The sequence below is a fragment of the Cuculus canorus genome, chromosome 4 (genome assembly GCF_017976375.1).
Source record: "Cuculus canorus isolate bCucCan1 chromosome 4, bCucCan1.pri, whole genome shotgun sequence".
Lineage (NCBI taxonomy): Eukaryota > Metazoa > Chordata > Aves > Cuculiformes > Cuculidae > Cuculus > Cuculus canorus.
Window position 1 is genome coordinate 52790772 of NC_071404.1, and position 22246 is coordinate 52813017.

At 40.9% G+C, this 22246-nt stretch overlaps 1 protein-coding gene across 1 annotated transcript in view; it reads left to right on the forward strand.

Annotated features, from left to right (window-relative positions):
* Window positions 1-1419: 1419 nt before the first annotated feature.
* The window catches only part of MTTP (microsomal triglyceride transfer protein), a 28925-nt gene continuing 8098 nt past the window's right edge, over window positions 1420-22246 (forward strand). The window contains exons 1-15 of the mRNA XM_009558549.2: window positions 1420-1595; window positions 6392-6579; window positions 7173-7316; window positions 9300-9407; window positions 10175-10291; window positions 11481-11620; window positions 12441-12591; window positions 15614-15771; window positions 16667-16835; window positions 17417-17524; window positions 18470-18682; window positions 19844-20055; window positions 20687-20784; window positions 20886-21007; window positions 21799-22026. Coding sequence (XP_009556844.2) covers window positions 1535-1595; window positions 6392-6579; window positions 7173-7316; window positions 9300-9407; window positions 10175-10291; window positions 11481-11620; window positions 12441-12591; window positions 15614-15771; window positions 16667-16835; window positions 17417-17524; window positions 18470-18682; window positions 19844-20055; window positions 20687-20784; window positions 20886-21007; window positions 21799-22026 — 2217 coding nt within the window. The 5' untranslated portion in view covers window positions 1420-1534. The remainder of the gene's footprint in view (window positions 1596-6391; window positions 6580-7172; window positions 7317-9299; window positions 9408-10174; window positions 10292-11480; window positions 11621-12440; window positions 12592-15613; window positions 15772-16666; window positions 16836-17416; window positions 17525-18469; window positions 18683-19843; window positions 20056-20686; window positions 20785-20885; window positions 21008-21798; window positions 22027-22246) is intronic.

The window sequence follows — 22246 nt, forward strand, 5'->3', positions numbered from 1 at the left end:
TCAGCTGGATCTCCTCTGACTCAGCCTCTTGAAGTCAGGAGCCTGTCACAGCCTGTGCTGGGGAAGCAGTGTGAATAACCACCAAGTGGGAAGACACGGTGGCGGTCCCCAGGGTTTCCTGCTGATCTCCTCCCTCTCATGTGCATACACACACTACACATGGAGAAATCTGGAGGGACCTTCAGAAGATGCAGAGAGATGAGTGCCAGTGAGGAGCATCTGCCTGTACCTGTTGTTTCCCACTGCTGGGTGACATTTGACATCCATGGTACTCTTCTTCTCTTTTACCATAGGGCAACAAAGAAGGAGGTGTTTATATCACCTAAGGCAAAGATAGTTCTCACCTTACAATTCTTCACTAATACAGAGGAGCTGCTTGTGGAAATGGGGTGCTGGGAGCAGCTAAACACAGCCTGGGGCAGCACTGGTTCAATCAGGGTGTTCACAGTCTTAAAGCCGCGTCTGGAAGTGGAGCTAGAGGGCATAGTGATGGCTCATGGGCATGCCTCCTCTACAAGCAGAACCACATCGTCCCTCCCCACATAGCCTGGGAGGCTTTGTATGCTGGGGGAGTGTTCTCTCACTGTCTGTGACATCCAGTGGGTGCTGAGGAATGGGGGTGACCTACTATCCCACTGTCACCTGAGGGACAAGGAGGTCCTTTAGTGAGCCCTGTGGCCTAGAGACTTAGTGTGAGATGGCCTGGGATTTACTCTCAGAAGAAATGGGGAAGCACGTGGGATAGTCAGACAGGGGCTTATCGGCAAAGGTGGTGAAGTGAGCATGAGACAAAGGGAAAACAGAAGTGAGAAGTGGGGCTGGATTTGCCCTCCTCCTAGACCTAGCCAAGCAGGTAATCTTCACTGAGGTGGGACAGAATGGCTGGTTTGTCTCATCTTTTCAGTCTCTAACTTCTGCCACTCCAATGATGTGATTGATACACGGGCTGGGGCTGCTGAAAGAAAGAGAATTTATTTTTTGTGATACCAAATAGCAGGAACTGGCATTGCATCTGAGTCTCTGTAGCAAAGTAGCATCGCTTTTTGGGAGGACGCTGAAAAATCCCATGTACTTCTGCTTCCAGGAAGACTCTTAAAAAGTGTCTGCCTCTGGGTCTCTCACAGAGTTGATAGAACACAGTGGAGACAGTGACAGGATCTGGCCCTGGCAGCAACAGGCCTGAATGCCCTTTCGTTCATACAGAGGAGGAGTGGTAGGAGCTCCCTGTTCTCCTGGCACTGAAAGTGGGCTCAGAAATATGTCTGTGTGGTCTCAGTATTCAAAAATGAAAGCTGAGGCAATTGATAAAATGGGGTAGAGACCAGCAGTTACCTTAGTTCTTAATAATTAACTGGAAGTCCTTTGATGAACTTAGTACCTGAGTGCGGAATTTGGAACCTGACCTTTACTACATCTAGATAAACAGTGTGGCCACCCAGCAGCTCTCTCTGCAAGCGCCTATCCACTCTCAGCAGCTCACTCCTTGGAGGCTCTTACACTTCATGCTGCAGTCAGGGGCTTGGGGGAGTGCACCATGATTCTTCTTACTGTGCTGTTCCTTTGCATCATTTCCACCTACTCAGCCTCTGTTAAAGGTAGGTCTGTATTGGGCTTGGTTCAGCTCTTGACTCAGCAAAGGTGTAATCAGTGTGTGTATGCAGATCTGTTTTGCATAAAAATTGGTCGTCTTTACTTGTCTGTACCTATGTAGTGCAAAATGCAGTTGGTGATCACAAAGACTTAAGTGCTTGTAGCATTCATGTCAGCAGAGGGATGGAACAGACAATGTTTTAAGGTGCACAGGGCCAGCGGTGTGAGCCAGGAGACTGGGGATCTTGACCTTGCTTAGTCAGGACATGCTGCGGGGGCACTGACTTGAAAGGGACTATTCACATGCCCAAAAGTTAAACACACGGAAGTGCTCTGGTGGAGCAGAGTCGGGAAGGGCTCAGGGCTCTCCAGATTTCAGCTTTGGAGTAGACTCAGCTACCGCTGAGGTCAATTATAAGTGTCCCATTAATTTCATGAGGAACTTGCTCTACAGTAAGTCGTGAAAACCTGGATGTCTGCACAAGCCCTGGGAGTAGGGCCTTACTCAGGTGTCCTGACAAAGCCCAAGGGTTTCAAATCTAGAGACTACTTGCTTCAGTAGTGCTTGCTTCCTTCCAGTGTATGAAGGAAGAAAAGATGTCTTTAGTGGTGGCACTCCATGTACAACCTGGCATTAACTTCAAGCAACCTTAAAACACATGAGCTGACACCTAGTTTTTAGTTTAATGAGGGTGTCCTCATCATGATGAGGAGCAGAGAGGGCATGCCTTCCTAGGTTAAACTTAAAAAGGCTGTTGAGGATCTCTCACGGGTGCCTCCACCTGCTCCCTGCACGGGATCCAGGACACTGTCTCTGTGTAAGCACAGAGCAGCAACTTTCTTCCATACCTCCATACCCTTATGACAGGAGTTATAAAGCAGAGAAGTTTGCAGGCAGTTCCTCTAACTATGAGGGCATTTAATGAGACTGCCAAATAACATTTGTGGCTAGATACCAATGTGCCACATTTCTGGTGTCTGCTTTTCCCAGCTTTCTTTTAATATCAATTAAGCAAAGCTCCTTCTTGAAGTGAAGTAGTATTTGCTTGTCACTTTACATCCCCAGGGTACTGAGCAAGCATTTTCTCATTAATTAGTCCTCTCTTCAGCTCTGCTAGGTCTCATCTCTCCCTTGTGCAGAGAGATTAAGAGCTAAATTACTGGCCCAAAGGCCACTTAGTGCCTCAGTGACAGAGCTGGGATTAGGATGAGTGTTTTACCTCTCTACCAGGCCATGCTGCCTTTAGAAATATTGGACGAATATTCTTTTCTTTTAAGTCAGCTAGATCAGTGCACGTGAAAGCTTCCTCCTGCAGTTCCACTTGAAAAACATTTTCAAAGAAGCAGATGGGTTTTGCTTTTTAAAGCTATCCGGTATCAGAAACAGTGGCAAATATAATTTATGAAGGTAGAGCCAGCAATTAGTTAGAGACACACATACTGTGCATGCCATGTGTATTAATAAAAGGCACAGGACTTGACAGCTGTCTCTACTCAGGCAGTGTAACCTTCTGTATTATACAGTATCATGATTTAATTATAGACTTGGCATATTACCCTTAATGACAGACACTTAACATTACCAGTCAAACTATGTGTTATGCACTCCACCTTGAAAGCAGGCACTTCTGGCCCCAAGAGTGCAGCACCGATTGCAGTCTTTATGTCTATCTTTTCCCCCTTATCAGTCAGTGGGACATTTGCCATCATCTGAAAAGGCAATGGCTGTATGGGCAGCAAGGATCCCAATGCTGTGCTATGAATACAAAGGAAAGAGCTTCTGCAAGCAGGGGTGGTGGCGTTAAGAAACGTTTCTTACAGAAAGGTGTTCTTTTTAAATAGTGCTGGTGTTTTCTTCATGCAAGATGGCATGACAATTTAGGTCCACTCTTTGAATACTGATACTGGGCAGTGACATTGTATGTCTGTCCCTCAGCCACCAATATACCTCTTGCCTCTCAAACTGACCAAGCTATTTAATCATCTCTCTTAGCTTCCCCATTTCCACTGGAGTATGTGCTAACTCTTTGGGACTGTCTTCAACACTGCCTCATCCCTGCTGCTTCTCTTATTATGACCCACTGCTGACCACCCTTTTCCATCAGTGAAACAAGCCTTGCAACTAAAGGCATCTTCTGCCCTGGCTCTTGCAGCATTTTCCAGATATGAAATGGTGGAAGCTTTCAGAACCTAATATTCCTCTAGCTCCCAGAAATACTTTCCACTTATCTATCTCTTCCATGACACTTTCAAGAAGCTTCTGCACCATTGGCTCATCTGTTTCCTTCAAGAGAGAACAGCTCTTCTGTAGGTGGGGACTAGTGAATGTTAAAAGGGAGGAAGAGAGAAGGAACTCCTGCAAAAGGAAAAAAAGATGTGGGATGAGCTGTGGGAAAATGAAGAGGATAGGTGAAAGGTGCTTTTAACTGAAAAGAGAGAAGGAGCAAAACTACAAACATTCACCTTAAGTAACATGGCACATGTTTCTCAGCACCTAGATAATTTTTCCTGGTTGTGCTTTTCCCTCACCTTTTATCTTTAGGTGGGACTGTGTCACCTTCTTTGTTTAGAAAGCACTTAGTGTGTGGCATTCCTAAAATCTCAGCCGATACTAAATCAATAGGACTGCCATTTCTACTGCAAATGAAGGACATTTCTAACTAAGAAGCAACCAGCTCTGAGGTCCTGCAAGGAACCAGGGGTGTCCCTGAGAGGAACAGCCATCTCTGGGCAGGCACTGAGTACCCTCTGCTCCCAAGGGCACCGTACCTTCAAAGCTGATAGGAGCAAGGAGAGTTGGGGAAGTGACTAGAACATTCACAGTAAACTTGACGGAAGGGTTGTGTGCCTCTTGGTGACTGTTTTTTGAAGCAGAGACACAAGACATGCGAAACCTGAAGAGCTTAGTTATACCAACATTAATACTTCATCCTCCTTGTAAAAAAATCAATAGTCAGAGCTTCAAGCTCTCACATGCAAACAGACTGCGCCCTCTGGGATTACCAATGTCTCTGCACTGCATCTCCAGCTGGCATAAAGTGTCAGTCAGTTTAGTTCTGTGTAATTTTGCCAATTTATGCAGCTTGCAGACCAAACTTCGTGGGGTCACCATTTTTCCTCACGGGAAGATTCCTTGAAGCTGGCCTTAGCCTACTGCTATGACATCTGAGTGAACAGGGGAAGCAAGTGGGCAAAACCTTAAAAAAAGGGATATTTGGACTCTTCAGGCACATATCTGTACAGCTGTGTTGAAACTACTCTGTGCACCTACCTAAATGGGATTTAAAATCTGAGAGTGAAATAAGAAAATACCTTGGCTTGCCTTTTTGCCAGTGCAGTGATTTGAAATTTAATTAGCAGAGTCAAATAAAACACTGAAGTACATGACGTAAACCAAGATAGCCTGTTGATTCTCTGCAAGGGACTTCGAACACACTGATGACATTGCAGCAAGCTCAAGAATTTGTCTGAGATGTTCTGATAGATTTTTCTTCTTCTCCTCACCTCTGCCCTTGTCATGAGACTGTGATGCATCTCTCTGAGGACAGCACTTTGCTTTTCTTAGATTAGGTCAGTTGTGAAGTTTTTGTTTCTGCTTTGCACCTCCCAAACTCCATGAAGAAATCCCAGTGGATTTAATGGTGTAGCATTCAGGTCCAGGAGTCTAGTGCCATGCTGCTTACGAATAGCACCTAAGGTCACTGTATGTGTATTTACTTTGCAGAGGTAACAGCAGTTTGTGTACAGTCAGCTTCTCCCTTCTCTTCTCTCTACAAACTGATTTCACCAGTTTTTCTTGTCTGGAAGAGACCTTTGTAGCCATCTACGCCAGAGGAGTACTGAAAATTATGTGTACCGTTTGTGATAAAATATTTAAAGGTTATTCAAGAAGAAACTGGTTTTCCTTAGCCACACATTTCAGGGGTATAGTCTTAATTCCTGTGCCTGAGGCTGGGTAGAGAGTTGTGACACTGGTGCCCCACATTCCCCACATGGCTGTGCATTAAAGAAGAGAAAGGGAAGATAGGAATGGATGTGGTACTAAGTAGTTTTATAAAGGAAAAATAAAGTAATTTGTTTACTACAGATTTTATTTACACTAACAAGAGTGCAACTGAACCCCTAGGGAACAGTCTGTCTGAGTTGTTGTTTATGCAGATGGAAATGGCACCATAAATTGAGTATGCAAGCTATATTTATGCTAGAGTTCGGCTTTTATGTCAGTTACAATACATCAATTAACAGCAGAGGCATAGGGATGGGGACAATTATTTAATTTAAAGAACAAGGGCTTAATTATTTAAACTCAAAAGTATTTTCCCTATGTCTTTATTACATTCAGGTCACTCCTCAGCAAAGCTCTCAATGCAGTGGTTCCCAATAAACGTACAAGAGATGCAGAGGTCAATTTCTGTGGGCTCCAACAAATTACACCAGTGCATTTCAGATTGCTGAGCACACAAATTGCATGATGAATTACAGCACTTTGAGTTGCAAATAATTTTGAATTAATTTCTAATTCTAACCTTCCAAAGTAAAGAATTTGACTGTCTTTTATTTCTTCAAGTGTAGAGCCAGAACAAAGGGTTTTGTGGACACATCTGTCCTAAATATCTGATATAAGTGTCAACTTAATTACAAACAAATCCCATCCACTCCAGTAGACAGCCTCTGTAATCAAAGGTAGCAGGATCTTTTGTGGCAATTAAGTTTTAATTTTTATAAAGGTGTTTTTTAGAGAAAATAACAGATTATATGAGTTGATAAATTCTAAACCACTTTGTTTTTGCTTTCCAAACAGGGCACACTACTGGACCAAGCTTAAATAATGACAAGCTATATAAATTTGCATATTCCACTGAAGTGTATGTTGATCAGGTGAAAGCATCACTGCAGAAAAGTGCAGGCTACCGGATTTCTTCTGGTGTGGATGTGAACCTCTTGTGGAGAAATCCTGAAAATGATGATGACCAGTTGATCAAAATTACGGTAATCAATGTCATCAGACAACTTAAAACATGCCCAATCTTTTCTGCATTCATCTAACTGCTAATTTAATCTTGAGGAGCTTGTTTTCAGAAGATTAGCTGAAACTTTTGTTCTTCTCTAGTCTCATCCACTAAAACCAGCTTCTTTGATAAGTTGATTCCTACAGAATAGGACTTCATAAGAATATAGCTGACATCATAAGCCATAACTTCAGAGTATCTGCTATATTTTGAAATCGCTTCATACAGATTCTACAGCTTCAGACAACTGGTGTGCATGCACCTGCACCATGCGCCTGCCTGAGGGGCAATAGGTTGTCTGAAGTCCTCTGTTCGAGCTGCAAATTATGACATTTGCTAAATACAAACTGGGTTTGGTACTTAGCTTTGTGGTGAGCTTTTCTGCCACTTATTTCACCAGTGGTGCGTGCCGGTTTCTTTTGAAAACAGACACAGTAATGATGAGAGGTTAATAATCAGAACAGAAAATGAAGAAATGAAAAAGATATATTAGGTGATTTAATCTATCCAGCCTACTCTAGACCAATGCTAAACTGCTCTCTATATGAATTTTCTCTGTTTTTACTTTACTAGATAAGAGATGTTCAGGTTGAAAATGTGAATGAACGACCAGCTGCTAAAAACATCTTCAAAGGAAAAAGCGCAGAGAAGATCATCGGGAAAGACTATCTGAAAGCTTTACAAAGGCCAATAGTTCTTGAGTTAGTCCGTGGAAAAGTAAGAGCCTCATCTTTTAAAATTCAGTCCCTGAGGAAACCTGGTACAAATCTTTTCTTATAGGCTTGGAGAATTTACCAATTCACTATGCTCTCAGAGTTCTTAATATGGCGTCATGGCCTAACTTCCTATACAGGGCACAATAGTTTAGAACAGATGGTAATTTACCCGTACAAGAGGCCCTTCCAGCCCAAGACTCTTGTGCGTTGAGAACATCAGGTGGTATTGAAGTAAACAGCAGACCGGCCACAAATATGTGGGCACACATGCAGATATATGCACAATTGCTGTGTAAGATTTGTATTGTTGACTTCAGTGAGGCCAGGATTTTATCCATGGCAGAAAAGATATACAATTTTGGTCATGAGAGAGGTTATACTGAGTCTGTGAAGATCAGTGTTAATCACTTTAAACCCTTAGCAAATGCTTTAGCATGACTGTTTTCCCCACCTCTCTGGCTTGCTTATTTACTTCAGTGTCACCAGCAGTTTCAGTGGTCCCATATTAATGAACTTGGTAGCAAACGGCCTTTCATGTACTCCTCTACTGGGAACTGTCTCCAAAAATCAAAAGAGAAGTAACAGTGAGCGGGTATATCTTGGTGTGTGCCTGGGTTTTACCGCTTACCCTGAGAGAGTAAATGAAGCACTGTCCCACTGTAGGAGGACCCATGTCTAACCCAGAGCTCTCAGAGTTCCAATCTTGCTCAGGAAGGGTATCAAGTAAACCTATCTCCTCCTTTATTTCCCCAGGGAGCTGCTGGCTTGTCCCCTTGCACTCAACATACTACTCAGGCAGCAGCAAGACTTGAGCCATGGCAGCTCCTGCCTCCACTCTGTCCTTCTTCACACTCTCATTACTTGTGGATGGACCATTAGGCCAAGAGACTCACTCTCCCCTCCACAGCCCGAGCAAGTGGGCAGGTGGGACGTGGGCAGACGGGCAGTGAAAAAGGGGGAAGGTTGAAGGTCACACTCCCTTTTCTCTTCTGCGGAGCAGAGGGGGCTGTGATACCCTATCCCAGCAGGATCTTTACCTCCTGCTGTAAATAGGCACTGAGCACATACCCTGGCCGTCAGCTCAACCTAATGAATTGCAGCTGCTATCAGGCCTGCTCAGTAACTTTAAGACTCAGCCTTGTCATCAGTTTTACACAACATAAAAAGAAATAGCACTGACTTCCAACTGTACACATCCCTAAATGAGGGCAGAGGTACCAGAAGAGCACAGTCAAAATACGTCTCCTTCTAATACATTAAGCAGTACACACGCTAGAATTCAGATGTAGTATTAAAAACTTGAGCTTTTTCTCAGGTAATAGGGTCTGTACATTCCTTTTAGGATTTCTCTGTGGTGTGATACTTTCATCCCTGGCACACCCATTTCACTTTCCAGGGTTGCCCTGAGATAATACACTGATTGTACTTAGAGTTCCTGAAAAAAAGTGCACTTTTAAAGCACCACGAATGCAAAGTGGAGGTGCAAAGTCTTGTTACCAGAGGAGAGGCTTAAGCACAACAGTTGACCCTGTAGTGCAAAGGTTGTGATGTGTTTGACACGTCATTTAAGTCATTCTGACTAATTTATCTGTGATTCATTCTAGGTTTTTGTAACCTGTGATTAAAGTGCAACAGATATTTTGCCCCCATGGGGAGGAATTACCTGAGGATTATGCAGAAAAATTAGCCACTTGTGAAATGATGTAAAGTTTCCTATTTCCTTTCTAAATTCTCTCTAATTAACAGGAGGAAAGAAAGGTGCTCACTGCACTGAAAATATACTTAGGTAGAGCTGAAGCCCCAAACGTGTTTGTACTGTTATCAGCAGGCCCTGCAGCCTGTGGAGTTTGCTTGAATAAGGGCAACAGGTCCAAATTCAGCTCCCAATCAGAAAAAAAGTAAAGAGAGGTTTTCCAGAGACAATCCTCACAATTCCTTTGTCATTTAACCAGATTTGTTATATACTTGTTTTTTATTTCTACAGGTCAAAACCTTCTACTCGTATCAAAATGAGCCTGGTTTTACTCAAAATATTAAGAGAGGTCTGGCTAGCCTTTTCCAGCTGCAGCTGCATTCTGGTGCTGTCCGTGAGGTATGATGCTATATCTGGCGAGATAATTATCATCAGAGAAGGAGGCAGACCATGGTCTTCTCTGAAAGGCAGACCTGTGTCTCCCGCTGACTTCAGAAGGAATGACCTGTGACAGAAATTAGCCCTTTGATCGCATTTGAGGTTCGGGATGTAAAGAAACTTGTCTGAATATTTGGTGACAAGTCAAGTTGCTGCAATTAATGTAAAGCATTTATGAAATCCATTTGATTTAAAATGCTTTTATCAATTCAGCAGAAGTTGGTAAGAAACCAACTTAAACCAGGTCACTATAAAAGAAATTGTATTGATGTTTAAAGTCAGTTGATTCCCAAGAGCAATTCAATGGATTAGACTATTTTAAATCGAACAGAGTATTCACACGAAGTTAGCAGTTGTTTAGCTGCATCCATTTAACCTGCATTACATTGTTAAATTTCTACATCTGTCTACATGAGCAATGCTGGAATTTAACTCAAATTACTGAATATAATGCCAGCCATGAGATGTTTCTTACATCTTTTCTTTAAACAAACTGTTACTTTCTACCATCCAATGAAAAGCACCCCTGCCCATACAAAGCAGGTAGTTAGAAGCACTGATACTTTCAAAGCTGGTAAATACACCAAAACAGTGCAGCATCTCAGGTACAAGATTCCAACACTGGAGAAAAGTACTCAGGTACAAGATTCCAACAGTCTTTGGAAAGTGTTCTGGGATGCCAAAGATAAATTCAAGAAATTGCCCTAATCTAACTCTTTTTTTCCAAGGTGGATATATCTGGGAAATGCAATACTACTTACCATGTGCGGCAAGATCAAGTTACTAAAGTAAAAGCCCTTGACTCCTGTGAATTAGAAAACCAAGGATTTACCAGCCACAACCAGGTATGATTTCTTTAGCAAAGTAAAATCCATTATGCCTATTTAAAATATATTCCTAGTAGCTGTTACTTGTTTTCTCAGAAGTCCTTTCTTGCATTACAGAAAGCAAAATCTACATTTCCATTTTGTAGCATTCCAGTACAAATTTCATGCATAGTACCCATGGGGAGAATGGGGAATGGATTCTCCTCTTCCGTAAACCACCTTGGCTTTGCTGACATTGAGTACTACACACCAATTTTTGGATCTCGTCCATAACATGTTTTAGTTTCTATGCAGATTTACAGCACTTTTGTCGTGGCTGTACTGAAGTTTTAATCCATGTGAAACTTCTTTATTCTTTGGAGGTAAACACTAGGTACAGTCACAGTCATAGTGACAACTGTAACCTTTTACTCAGCTGCTAAGTCACAGCATTTAGTGTACACAGTAAAAGCCAGGCAACATGCTGACTCCTGACAGGAGCCTGGTCAGGCTTGTCTGGAAGGTCAAAGGCTTTCCCAATGCACAGGTGTAATGTAGGAAATGTGCCGTAGGGGTAACTGAAGCCCTACTGTATGGCCTTAATGGTCCTCCACTACTAGTGAATGCCCTTCTAAGTGGTTACTACTGAGTGCAGGCTGGATACATGCTTAAGGCATTGGGATTCTCCATGTGCGTAATTGACCTTTCTCAGCTCAAAGAAATACAAAGGTAGCACATGCTCTGTTAATAAAATGCCTTAACACTATGACTGAATTCCTGATTTTCACACCTGCCACAAAGATTTCATCTTGTTTACAAACACATCAAGCACAGTGGCTAGTTCTGCTTCCCAGGTGTGATAAGGTCAATCTCATTTACAAGACATTTCCCTTCTGATTTTATTTAAAATGTATTTTTAACTAAGTGTAGTATGAGACATTTTCTCAGTTGCAGCCTGCTCCATAACTTCCTCCCCTCTCCCCTCCTTTTTTCCCATGGTACTTATTGAATTTGAAACACATCATGCAGAAGTGAATGGCTTCTTGTCTCAAAAAGAATTCTTGAAAACCTAGTTCACAGGTTTGAGATGTTGTCAACCCACATGCACTTTTCTCATTAGTCTCTCTTTCATTATGAGTTTTGCCTTGATTTGGAACTGAGAGCTCATTTCCTATTCTGTTGTGTATTGGTCAGCCCTTTTTCTGGTTTATTTTTTATTTATTTGCAGATTTTAGATGTCAGTACAAAAGCCACATCTGCCACAATTTATGTGCTGGAAGACAGTTTCATAAAATCCATTAAGGCAGAAGAAAATTATGTTTTCCTTCTGAATTTCCGGCGAAAAACAGGTGCCAAAATAGTTTCAAAGTAAGTTGGGCAATTTGACTGTCATTGATGATAGCAGGACTACTGCTTCAAGTCAGGTTATATGTGCATGTCTTATAGCATCAAGATCTAAGGCAGTAAGCTCTCCAGGTAAGGGTTTAGGTTTCTTTTGTATCCATATGTTACATAGTCCAACTTTGATTAAGGCCTCTACCGTACTACATACAAATTAAATGAAAACAGCTGGAACTGGCAGAAACTTGTTAGGCATTTATTCTGTTTCTTCTTAAGAAATACTTCCAGTGGATCTCCATTTCTAGTATGTGAAGGTTCAGAAGTACAGAAAAAAAAATCTGCTGCATACAAAGCAAGCAGCAGAGCAACCTAGGTCTGTGTTAGCCTCCGGATTCTAAAACACTGACTGTTTGGAAATATTCATACAAGAGAAATTATTCAGGCATCTCCTTAGAGTTATGATATTAAAAAAATGTACATTCGAAATCTCTCTTTCCAGATCTTCTCATTAACCAATATAGGAAAAATGTCAGAATATATATAGTTACTGAAGGTTGTTTACTGGGTACTATAATCCATACTTTGGCAAGCCTATTATTTGGGTATTTTATGCCACATACCTCTATCGTAATTCTGCTGGTATCAGATACTTCTGTTACCTTAAAGAAGCCATAGACTTGCCATTCTGAACATTTTAAAATAAGACTTCAATAAGTCAATGTTATATATTTTTGATCTCTGGAGGGTTTGTTTGGGTTTTTTTTATCTTGCCATATCTTGCCATGATTTCTGCATTTCTGCTGTAGCAGTTGAGCTCTAACAATGTTTTCACTGTATGGATCCACAGGCAGAGGCTGGAACTGAAATCAGTGCAAGCTGGCCCTGGACTGATCGCTGGGAAGCAAGTCGCCGGTGTTATCAAGACCTTGGACCCCAGTTATGTTGCTGTGCCACTAGTAGCAGAGCCAGTCAAATCTGAATGCAAAAAGTGTCCTTCAGTAAGTAAACATGGGCTCATTGGATGCCAGGTTGGTTAGCTGAGCAGAACAAGTGTGAAGTTTCTGTCCAAGTAGCCCCCTAGGAGAGATCTAACATAGCTATATAAAACACACTGTGGAGTGGGGAGGAAGGTAGTCATGCAATGGTGCTCCACCACGCAAGGGTGTTTTAAGATTTACCTTTAAAAGTACCAACCTTTGCTCTGTTTCAAAGATTGAATGTGGAGTTTCTCAAGCCCACTAGAAAATACAATATCCTAAAGTTTTATCTAATCTTTGGCACCCTTGAGTTGGCAGAAGCTTATTTCCTCTGGGTAACGGAGCGGGAAACTACTTTTAAGGTGGTCGTCCATTGTTTACAAACAATCCTGTCATGTAGGAGCTGAACTACTCCTAGAAATTAAATGTAGTTAGTCATTCTTTAAGCATTTGTTGGTTGTACACCCAGACTCTTCTTACTGCCTGACTCTGAAGGAAGTCTTTTATTTAAAAGATCTTATAGATATTTTGTAAGCATAAGATGGGGCTATAAGATTCTTGGCAAGTCCAAGACTGTTCTTATTCTTCCTGTGGAAAAAAATACTATCTTGTTTTTTTATAATTAACATATCTGAATATGGATAACAGCTTGATGCTGTAAATGCATCATCTTTTGTTTTATTGGTGCTATACATCATGAACTAATATAAATTGCTACACTGATTGTTAGCAAACAGTTTTAATGCCATTACCATTGCAGAATGAATTCAGCAGTGAGTGAGAAGTTTAAAGATTGTTACTCTCAGCCGGTGTTTGCAAGCAAGATAAGGCTTCTACTCAGCTCATCTAATTTTAATCCTCCAGAGATAATCCTTATGAGCACAAATACTTTTATTATACTGCAACTTGTGCTAGTTATTTGGAAGTAGCATTGCACTGTAATATTTTGTCCTGTCTAATGCTTGTTGAGCTGCAGAGAAGATGAAAAAATACGTTGGGGTAGACGAAATGGGAATGATGCTGCATGCATGCTGGAGCAGTTCAGAGCAGGGAACATCAAGGAATCTTAAACAGAGGAGGGACAGGTGCTTTCTCCCTGACTCTGCCCATCAGGATTTGTGCTGACCAGTTTGTCCCTTGGAACTGAGTTTTTCATAATAGTTACAGAGATAATTTCCAGACCCGGATAACGAACACAGGGTATAATTCCAGAGCACTGTCTGGGGACTGAACTATGTTGTTATAAACCTAATGGCACGATGAGAATGAAGTCCCGATTTCTCACTGTATTTTACAGTAACTGCTATGAAAAGATAGAGTCTATAAACAGAACACTGTATCCAAAGCAGCAACATAACATTCAGTACTTATATGTCATAGTATACTTTAGTGCCATGCTGACATAGTATGCCCTATAGTTTTATGTTTTCAAAACTCTTTTAAAATCGTAACAGGTCTTATCTCTGTCTTTATGAATTAGGTAAAATAACTGTTACTATCCCCACTTTACAAATGGTAGCACTAGCTTCTGTGAGGTTATGGTCAACATTTATGTTTAAATTTAGGTCTACATTTCTATGTGTAGGTGTGATAAAACATACTTTTTTCAGAAGATCTCATGGTTCTTACATTTACTTTTATGCTCATGGTTCCTCCAGGAACAGATGCTTGCCCCTTCCATTTGACAGTGAGTTTGTTCTGTCTTGTGCAGCCAACTTTCATGGGTTGGTAAGGCAGTTGTCAGGCACTGACATTCAAAACCAGCTCCTGTTCAGTTTAGGACCACTTGATTTGGCTTGAATTTTCCTAGAGTGTCCACAAGACCTCTGGTCTGATCCCTCTGTCAGAGAGAAAGAGATTCATGTCCAAGCTCAGCTGAGTTGCCATTTGGAAATGCATGCATCTGTGCCTGAATCCTTAGGGTATTCAACCCAAACTGCCTGATATTGACCTCAGGCAAATGCAGTGAATGCTGTTTTTTAAAGTCATGGTCACTGCAGGAGACAGCAGCTGCTCCTTGTCACAGTTGAATTAACCATTCAAAAGAACCCCCCCAAAGAGGAAGACTTGGTTTCCACTCCCTTTTGCTTGAGAAGGCTGCAGCTCACATCTCCCACCTTGCTCCTCTCTAGTGTATGGGTTAAGCTGACTAAGAGCAGCTCACACAGCTGGGCTTCTGCACAGGAGAAAATACAGGATTAATGAGGTTAGAGATTTTTTTGCCAGGCTATGGTGCAACTTCAACAGGTGGAATAGAAAGTGCCCCATATATTTACCCAATTTCAGCTTATAATAGCCACACTGACCTTGGTGCTAAGCACTAATCACCAGTTGAGGTTAACAGACCCATCTGTGCCTCAGAACATGAGCTCCTCCCAGCTGGTCATTAATCCTCAGGAAATATCCTATGTCTCAATCATTGTTGCCTAATTATTGTTTGTTACAGTTGATGGAAATTACACTCTGTACTGCTGAATGATATTTCTATTTGCCAGCAGGTTCAAGTGTTATTGCCTAATACAAAACCCATGAAGAGGGGAAGTATTTTAGTAAAGGTCAAATGGGTGCTAGTGTTATTTCCCAGTTGGGAAAACTGCAGTAAACGTTGCTGCAAAGAACCAAGGAATGTTCTCGATAATTGGAGATAACAGAGGCAAAGGCAAATGAGAGAGGAAAGGTCAAAATACCCACACCAGTTTCGTACGGGAGTGGATATGGAAGGACAGTAAATTTGCAAGACAAGAGAATTCACTGTATTCCAGCAGTAGAAATACTCACATTCTGTTCCAAAATAGATTGCATTTAAGGCAATACACGTTATCTGGAAAATACTAAAATGCTGGAAGAGAGAGAAAGCTGTAAAAATGTTTCAAACATCTTTTTGTTGGAATATCATAAACCAAATCTTTAACTAAAGGAACAGCTTTCTATTGGATTTAACCTAATATAAGCAATAGCTGGTCCACATATCTGCATTCAGTAAGTCTGATTTTGAGAAATTAAACAATCTGAGAGATTTGACATAATGTGAATTATTTTGCAGCTTTCTGAACACTGGCAGACCATCAGAGAACATATGTATCCTGAAAAACTTTCCAAAGCTGAAGCAGCAAGAAGCTTTCTGTCCTTCATTCAGAACATCAGAAAAGCTACAAAAGAGGAGATACTGCAGGTTATTAGAAGTGAAAATAATGAACTTCTGTAAGTCACCATGAACAAGCTTTCAAAAGGTTTAAGTTACTTGAAACTGCTGAAGAGCAAATGGCACGCAAACAGATTCAGTTCATGAGGTGATGTCCTAGCAATGCAAAACCAGTATTCAGTATTGTCTACAGAAAAAGGATACACCTTTTTAAAAGCTGTGTTTGGTTTTGTAATATAATATATTTGCAGCACACTCTTCAGCCACCAAGATTGTATCTACAATGCAAGGCAAACATGCTTTGTAGCTTACTTAAGGGTTCTCAACCCAATAGCTTGACCTGAAACACTGTATAACTTGTTCTTGACTTGCCCATTTGTTTCCTTCAAATGGCAATACAGCAAAGAGGTTGGTGGTTCACCCCTGGATATTGTCCTCATACTAGAGTTTGGGTGTGAACAGTATGCGCACCTAGACTTAGGAGTTGAAAAGCATTTCCAAATCCCACCATACAGTCAGGATCTTTCAAACAAATTATAGCAGTTCTTAACAATAGGGATAAACCTGAGAGTAACTCTGTTAGTGTAGAAGTCTGTTTTCTAGTTGCCATTGTATATGTAGAAATAAAACACTTTTTTTCCATTGACTATCTTGCCCTGTGAATTTTAAGATGGTCTGGATGGATCTGGGTTTTTTTTAATGCTTTTTTGGTCCAGTATTTGCATAAATTCAAATATTATTATCCATGATATAGATAATTTCTGGAGTTCATCTGCCATTTTGAGCTGGAAGTATTCAGGGACAGAGTTTTTTCCAAAAAGAGTAAAAAATTCTGTCTCTTACATGCAATGAAGAGATCTTTCAGCATATTAACTTCTTTAATTTTATACAGCAAAGTCTTTTCAGTATTTTTTAGCTCATTACAATGATACGTTCATTTCCACTTCTTTATAGTCCACAGGTAGTGGATGCTGTAACATCCGCTCAGACTCCAGCATCGCTGGAGGCCATGCTGGAGTTTCTTGACTTTAAGGATGCAAGCACTTCAATTCTGCAGGAGCGATTCCTGTATGCCTGTGGATTTGCTTCTCATCCCAATGAAATGCTCCTGAAATCTTTAACTGTAAGTCAATGGACAAAACAAATACAACTGATTTAATACTCTTGAGTCTTCCTTTCGTCAAGGGGGAAGAGAATAAGAAACAACTGATATTATTTGCAGTTTTATCCCTTTATCTTTATCCCTTCTATGGTTTCCTTTAAGTCTGCCAGTAGCATATAGCTTGGAAACAACCAAAATTTATAAGTCCAGACAGAAAGTCTATTTACTTTGTAAAATGTTACCAAATTTGGTACTTCAAAAACAAGCATCATTCTGAGTGTTAGCAAAATAATTTGAGGATGAAAAAGTTTATCAGAGTCCTGTAACCATTTAATATTCCTTTTTTTTTTTTAAGAAAACAACAACATAGCTTCATAAACAATCTACTGTTTAAGACACTGATCGTCACTCAAGGGGAAAATGTTTTAATGTAAAATGACGGAGCAGTGCTATGCTTAGCCTGAGCCTGGGCCATTGCGGTCATCGCTGCCTGTGCATTGCACTAGTGTTCACGGGCAATGAGGGAGGGTCTTCAGCCCACTACAGATTGTGGTTCATCGTATTTAGACAGAGAAACTAATAGCGTTGCTTTTTCATAACAGGCTAAGTTCAAGGGTGATATCGCAAATGAAGAAATCAGGGAAACTCTTGTTATTGTCATGGGAGCACTCATCAGAAAGCTATGTGAAAGAGAAGGCTGCAAGCTTCCAGTGAGTATTTGCTGTTCACTGCTGGCCAAATTCTGGTCTGCAACACATGTGAATGATGCCTGCTGCTGTTCCTAGGAGAGCATGAGAGACAAGGGCAGCATATTCCCCCCTCTTTTAAAACAAGCCCATAAATGCCTGTGTTTGATGGAGAAAGGATTTTTTTTTAATCAATGACATCTACTTAGTCAGCTTTAGGCTTTAATCTGGTTTCTTTCTTGTGAATTTCTCTGAATTTCTCCCAATTCACCTTTGTTTGACAGAACTTTTTCTCACTGCCTAGTCTGTCAGCAGTGGAAGTACTGTGCTTTGTCGCCCAAAATCTTTGCATGTCCTCAGAGAAACCCTGGGGGACATAAGATCTATTTAATATTTGGCGTAACCTTAGGTTATTTCAGCTCTGTGAAGAAAACTCATTGATCAAGGCTATCAACTGGTCCATGGATTGAGTAGGTGCTGATGATAGAGGAAGAAGATGATAAGGCAAGATGCTGCAGCCTGCTGGATCTGTGCTGTTTGGGATGGCAGCACTCTGCTGAAAAGGCACACAGCACCTGAATGGCCTTTAGGATTCCCTTTTTCCTTCACCTGTTTATTGCCAGGCACCTTTATAACATTATATTATGAAGCACTAAAGAACAGTTCCCTTGTCTTTTTTGGGGGGAACTTGTTGGCCCCACAAGTAAAACCTGTGAAGTCCCTGAGTCAGGGCAGAAGCAGCCAGCAAATGATAAATCTATGGATTAGGTGTCACTGTGGTTATAGTCACTTTGGTTATGCTTGAAGGAAGTAATTGACATACAGTCTACAAATTACACCTTTTCTAACCCTATACAATGATGCTTTGAAACAAAAACGTTCTAAAACCCAGCCCTGCCCCTCCTGTTTCTGCAGGGGGAAAACGTGGATATATCATCACCATTTAAACATACTGTTGATTTTCTTTAGGCTGTTGTGGAAGCCAAACGGCTGATTCTAAATAGACTGGAGAAGGCTAAGAAAGATGACAATGTGAGGATGTACCTGCTGGCACTGAAGAATGCACTCCTTCCAGAAGCAATTCCACTGCTTCTGAAGTATGCTGAGTCAGAAGAAGGGCCCATCAGCAATCTTGCAGCTACTGCCTTACAGAGATATGATCCTTCTCTCCTCACCAAAGAGGTAAGAAACTATACTGCCCAAGAAGTGCCAGAGACAGTATTAACCATAAAGTATAAATTAACAGAGTTTATTTGTTAGTTCTGTTCTTTTTAACGACGTCCCACGTATGTCTTTTTTTTCTCCTGAAAGTTACTATACACACTTCAGTTCTGGCCAGAAAACATTCTATGGTCCTGTTTGCCAAATCCCAGCTCCCAGTCTGTCAGTGCTAGTGAGTGTTTGGCTCCAGAGTCACCCACAGCCATTGAAGGTGGCAGGCAGTCAGCAGGGAAAACCGGGCTCTGTTCACAATAGCATTGCATCTCTGTAATGTGCAGGAGATGTTAGGAATGCGTGGGTACCTGTGAAACCCCTGTTCTTTCTTATGCTTTCACATAGGCAGGGAGAACATATGAAGTAATAGAAGGGTAAAAGACCTAGGACAAGAGGAAATGGCCTCAAGTTGTGCCAGGGCAGGTTTAGACTGGATATTAGCAAAAAATGCTTCACCAAAAGGGTTGTCAAGCATTTGAGCAGGCTTCTCAGGGAAGTGGTTAAGTCACCATGCCTGGATGTATTTAAACACATGTAGATGTGGTGCTTGGGGACATGGTTTAGTGGTGGATCGGCAGAGCTTTGTTGGGGGTTGGACTTATTGATTTTAAAGGTCTTTTCCGACCTAAATTATTCTGTGATTCTATGATTCTGAATGGCTTTCCATGGACTTACCTGTAATGAAGGTGTGTTGCAATCTTCTCAGGGATGTGAGGCCACCACAGGCACTATCCAGAAAATTAAAATTAAAAGATTATTAATTTTTAAAAAATACACATTCCCTTAACAGTCAAGGAAATTTCTCTCTTGACCGTATCACTGCCACAGTATTTGATCTTTGGGCTCCTACTTATTTACAGCCCTGCTGTGAAAATCAGTGTGGAAGGCTGTATTTGGACTGTGGCTACGAGAACATGACAAATGCACCACTTGCCCATGTGGTCACCGAGCTATACACGTCTTGTACATGCCAAAAGGACCATGAAAAACAGGGTGCTGAAAATACATCCTTGTGCATTAGCCCTAGCTATGGAGCTAGCTTAAAATGATACTATAAATGAGATTCCAATCTGTACTTTGCCCAGTAATCTGTATGAGCACTAACTGAATAATCTGTTTCCTGACCAGGTGAAGAAAACAATGAACAGGATATACCACCAGAACCATAAAGTCCATGAAAAGACAGTGCGAACCACTGCAGCTGCTATCATCTTAAACAGTAACCCATCCTACATGGAAGTGAAAAACATCCTGCTGTCCATTGGTGAACTGCCTCTGGAAATGAACAAGTACATGCTTTCCATGATACAAGATATACTTCACTTTGAAATGCCTTCAAGGTACATTAATTTCAGTATAAATAAATACAGCTTATCCTTACTGCTTTGCAGAAAATGAAAGAACACACAGGTTCTCATTATTTAGTACTGTAAAATTTAAGGAGAATATAAAAGGATGCCTGATTTTTGTGTCACTTTTAAGTATTGATATTTCAGAATAAATCCCTGCATTTCAATGCCATTCATTTAATTGCTCGTCACATCTTCAGAGTTACAAATAAGAATTAGGCATCTAACTTGCATTACTGTAAGAAATGTCATCTCTTGGTCTTAATTCCCTCAGTGGGGCCCTTGCTATTATATTTTAAGAATCAGTGAACAGAAAAAAATTAAACATCACAGCACTAGAATGAAAATAATCAAAATATCTCTTCTCAACACAATTAATTTTAAAGCAAGACCTTTGCTTGCCTTTCTACCCATGACTGCAGGGAGTAGCTGAACTTGGAAAAGAGGCTCTAGGTTGGGGTAGATTTTTAGTGGGAAAATGTGACTGTTTTTAAGACCCTCTCTCCTACTGGGAAATTCACCCTCTCTCAAATTTGATACTCTAAGGAACAGTAATGCGTTTGGTAAGGTAACATTTTTATCTCTATGTTTTTGTTTGTTTGCTTGTTTTGAAATACCACAGCAAAACAGTTCGACAAGTTCTGAAGGACATGCGTGCTCATAACTATGATCGCTTCTCCAAGATGGGCTCTTCCTCTGCCTACTCTGGCTATATTACACGTATGTAACCATGAAACTGCCTTTTAACGCTGCTTGTATTCTGAAACATTTGATTAATCCTCTAGTTTAGTCACAGGTACCTTCTTTCTTCTTTTATTAAGGTGGTCCTGATGTATCATCCACATACAGCTTTGACATCCTCTATTCAGGCTCTGGCATTTTAAGGAGAAGTAACCTGAACATCCATGTTTTTGACAGAAGTGCTGAACTTCATGTCAGCCAGGTAATTTCCACACAGTACATAATAAATAAGCCAGGATGTGGTCCTCTTCTTATAGCTTCCAGATCAATTCAGCTAATGCTTAAAACCATCAGGTTTGCTGCACTTGGTAGAGAAAAAGCCATTAAAAGAAGAAAAAAAAATCCCCAACAGCCAATGAGACACGTCTGCCCTAACCAGTAGACAGATGTTTTGTTCCATATCTTGTATCAAGTTCTCTCTCTGGTTAAAGCCTATACTGTTTATCTGCTGCAATCAGTAAAAGATTTGTGAATTTGTAAAATCAAGCCCTGTGTTTTGGATATATCACAGAATGGAATTAAAAGGAGTAGATCAGAAGTATGAATCAAAGAGATTTAAATGAGTTTCCTCTGTTTTGGGCTTTTCTTAATGTTGGCAAGTATCTTCAATATTGTAATCCTCCTAAATTTCTGCAGGATGAAAAATCATGCAGTGGAACATCTTTGGCTTTTTCTCACAAATGTCTGTGGAAATGGATATGAATATGAATGCAGGAAATTTTGTTTGAAAGAAAAGTAGGTTCAGGATTGTGATCTGCATGAGGGCAAATTCTGCCTGCATCTGAAGGGAAAAAAATACACCATGGCACTATTTTACTTTCCATTTTTCTAGCTGCTCTACGTATTTCACTTAAGTCTTAACTTCATACCTTTTCACCTACAGCTACATAAATTAGAATTAGGCTCTTGGACATCAAGAAAATGTGGAGGGTTCTTAGCAGCCTGGGGTAGGCAGAGTTTTTGCATTGATTCTGTATCACTGTTGCTTTTTAGGTGGTGATTGAAGCTCAAGGTCTGGAGTCCATAATCGCTGCCACTCCTGATGAAGGCGAGGAAAACCTGGACTCCTTTGCTGGCATGTCAGCCATTCTGTTTGATGTCCAACTCAGGCCAGTTACATTTTTCGAAGGGTACGGTGATTTAATGTCTAAAATGTTCTCAGCAACTGGAGATCCCATTAACGTGGTGAGAGGACTCATCCTCCTGACAGATTACTCACAGGTACTAATAGGAAACTGTTGGCTTCTTTTTCTGTCTCTTAAGCACAGATGCTCCCTTGCTCACACTGTTACTGTAAGACATTTTATTTCCTTTCTTTTCAATGTTGATAAACTTAATCAATGTTACATAGGCTTCTTTTACTATAGGACCAATAGAAAAGTGATAGGTATTAAAAAGTGGAATGAAATTACATTGAAAACAATCTAGAACAAAGGTGAGA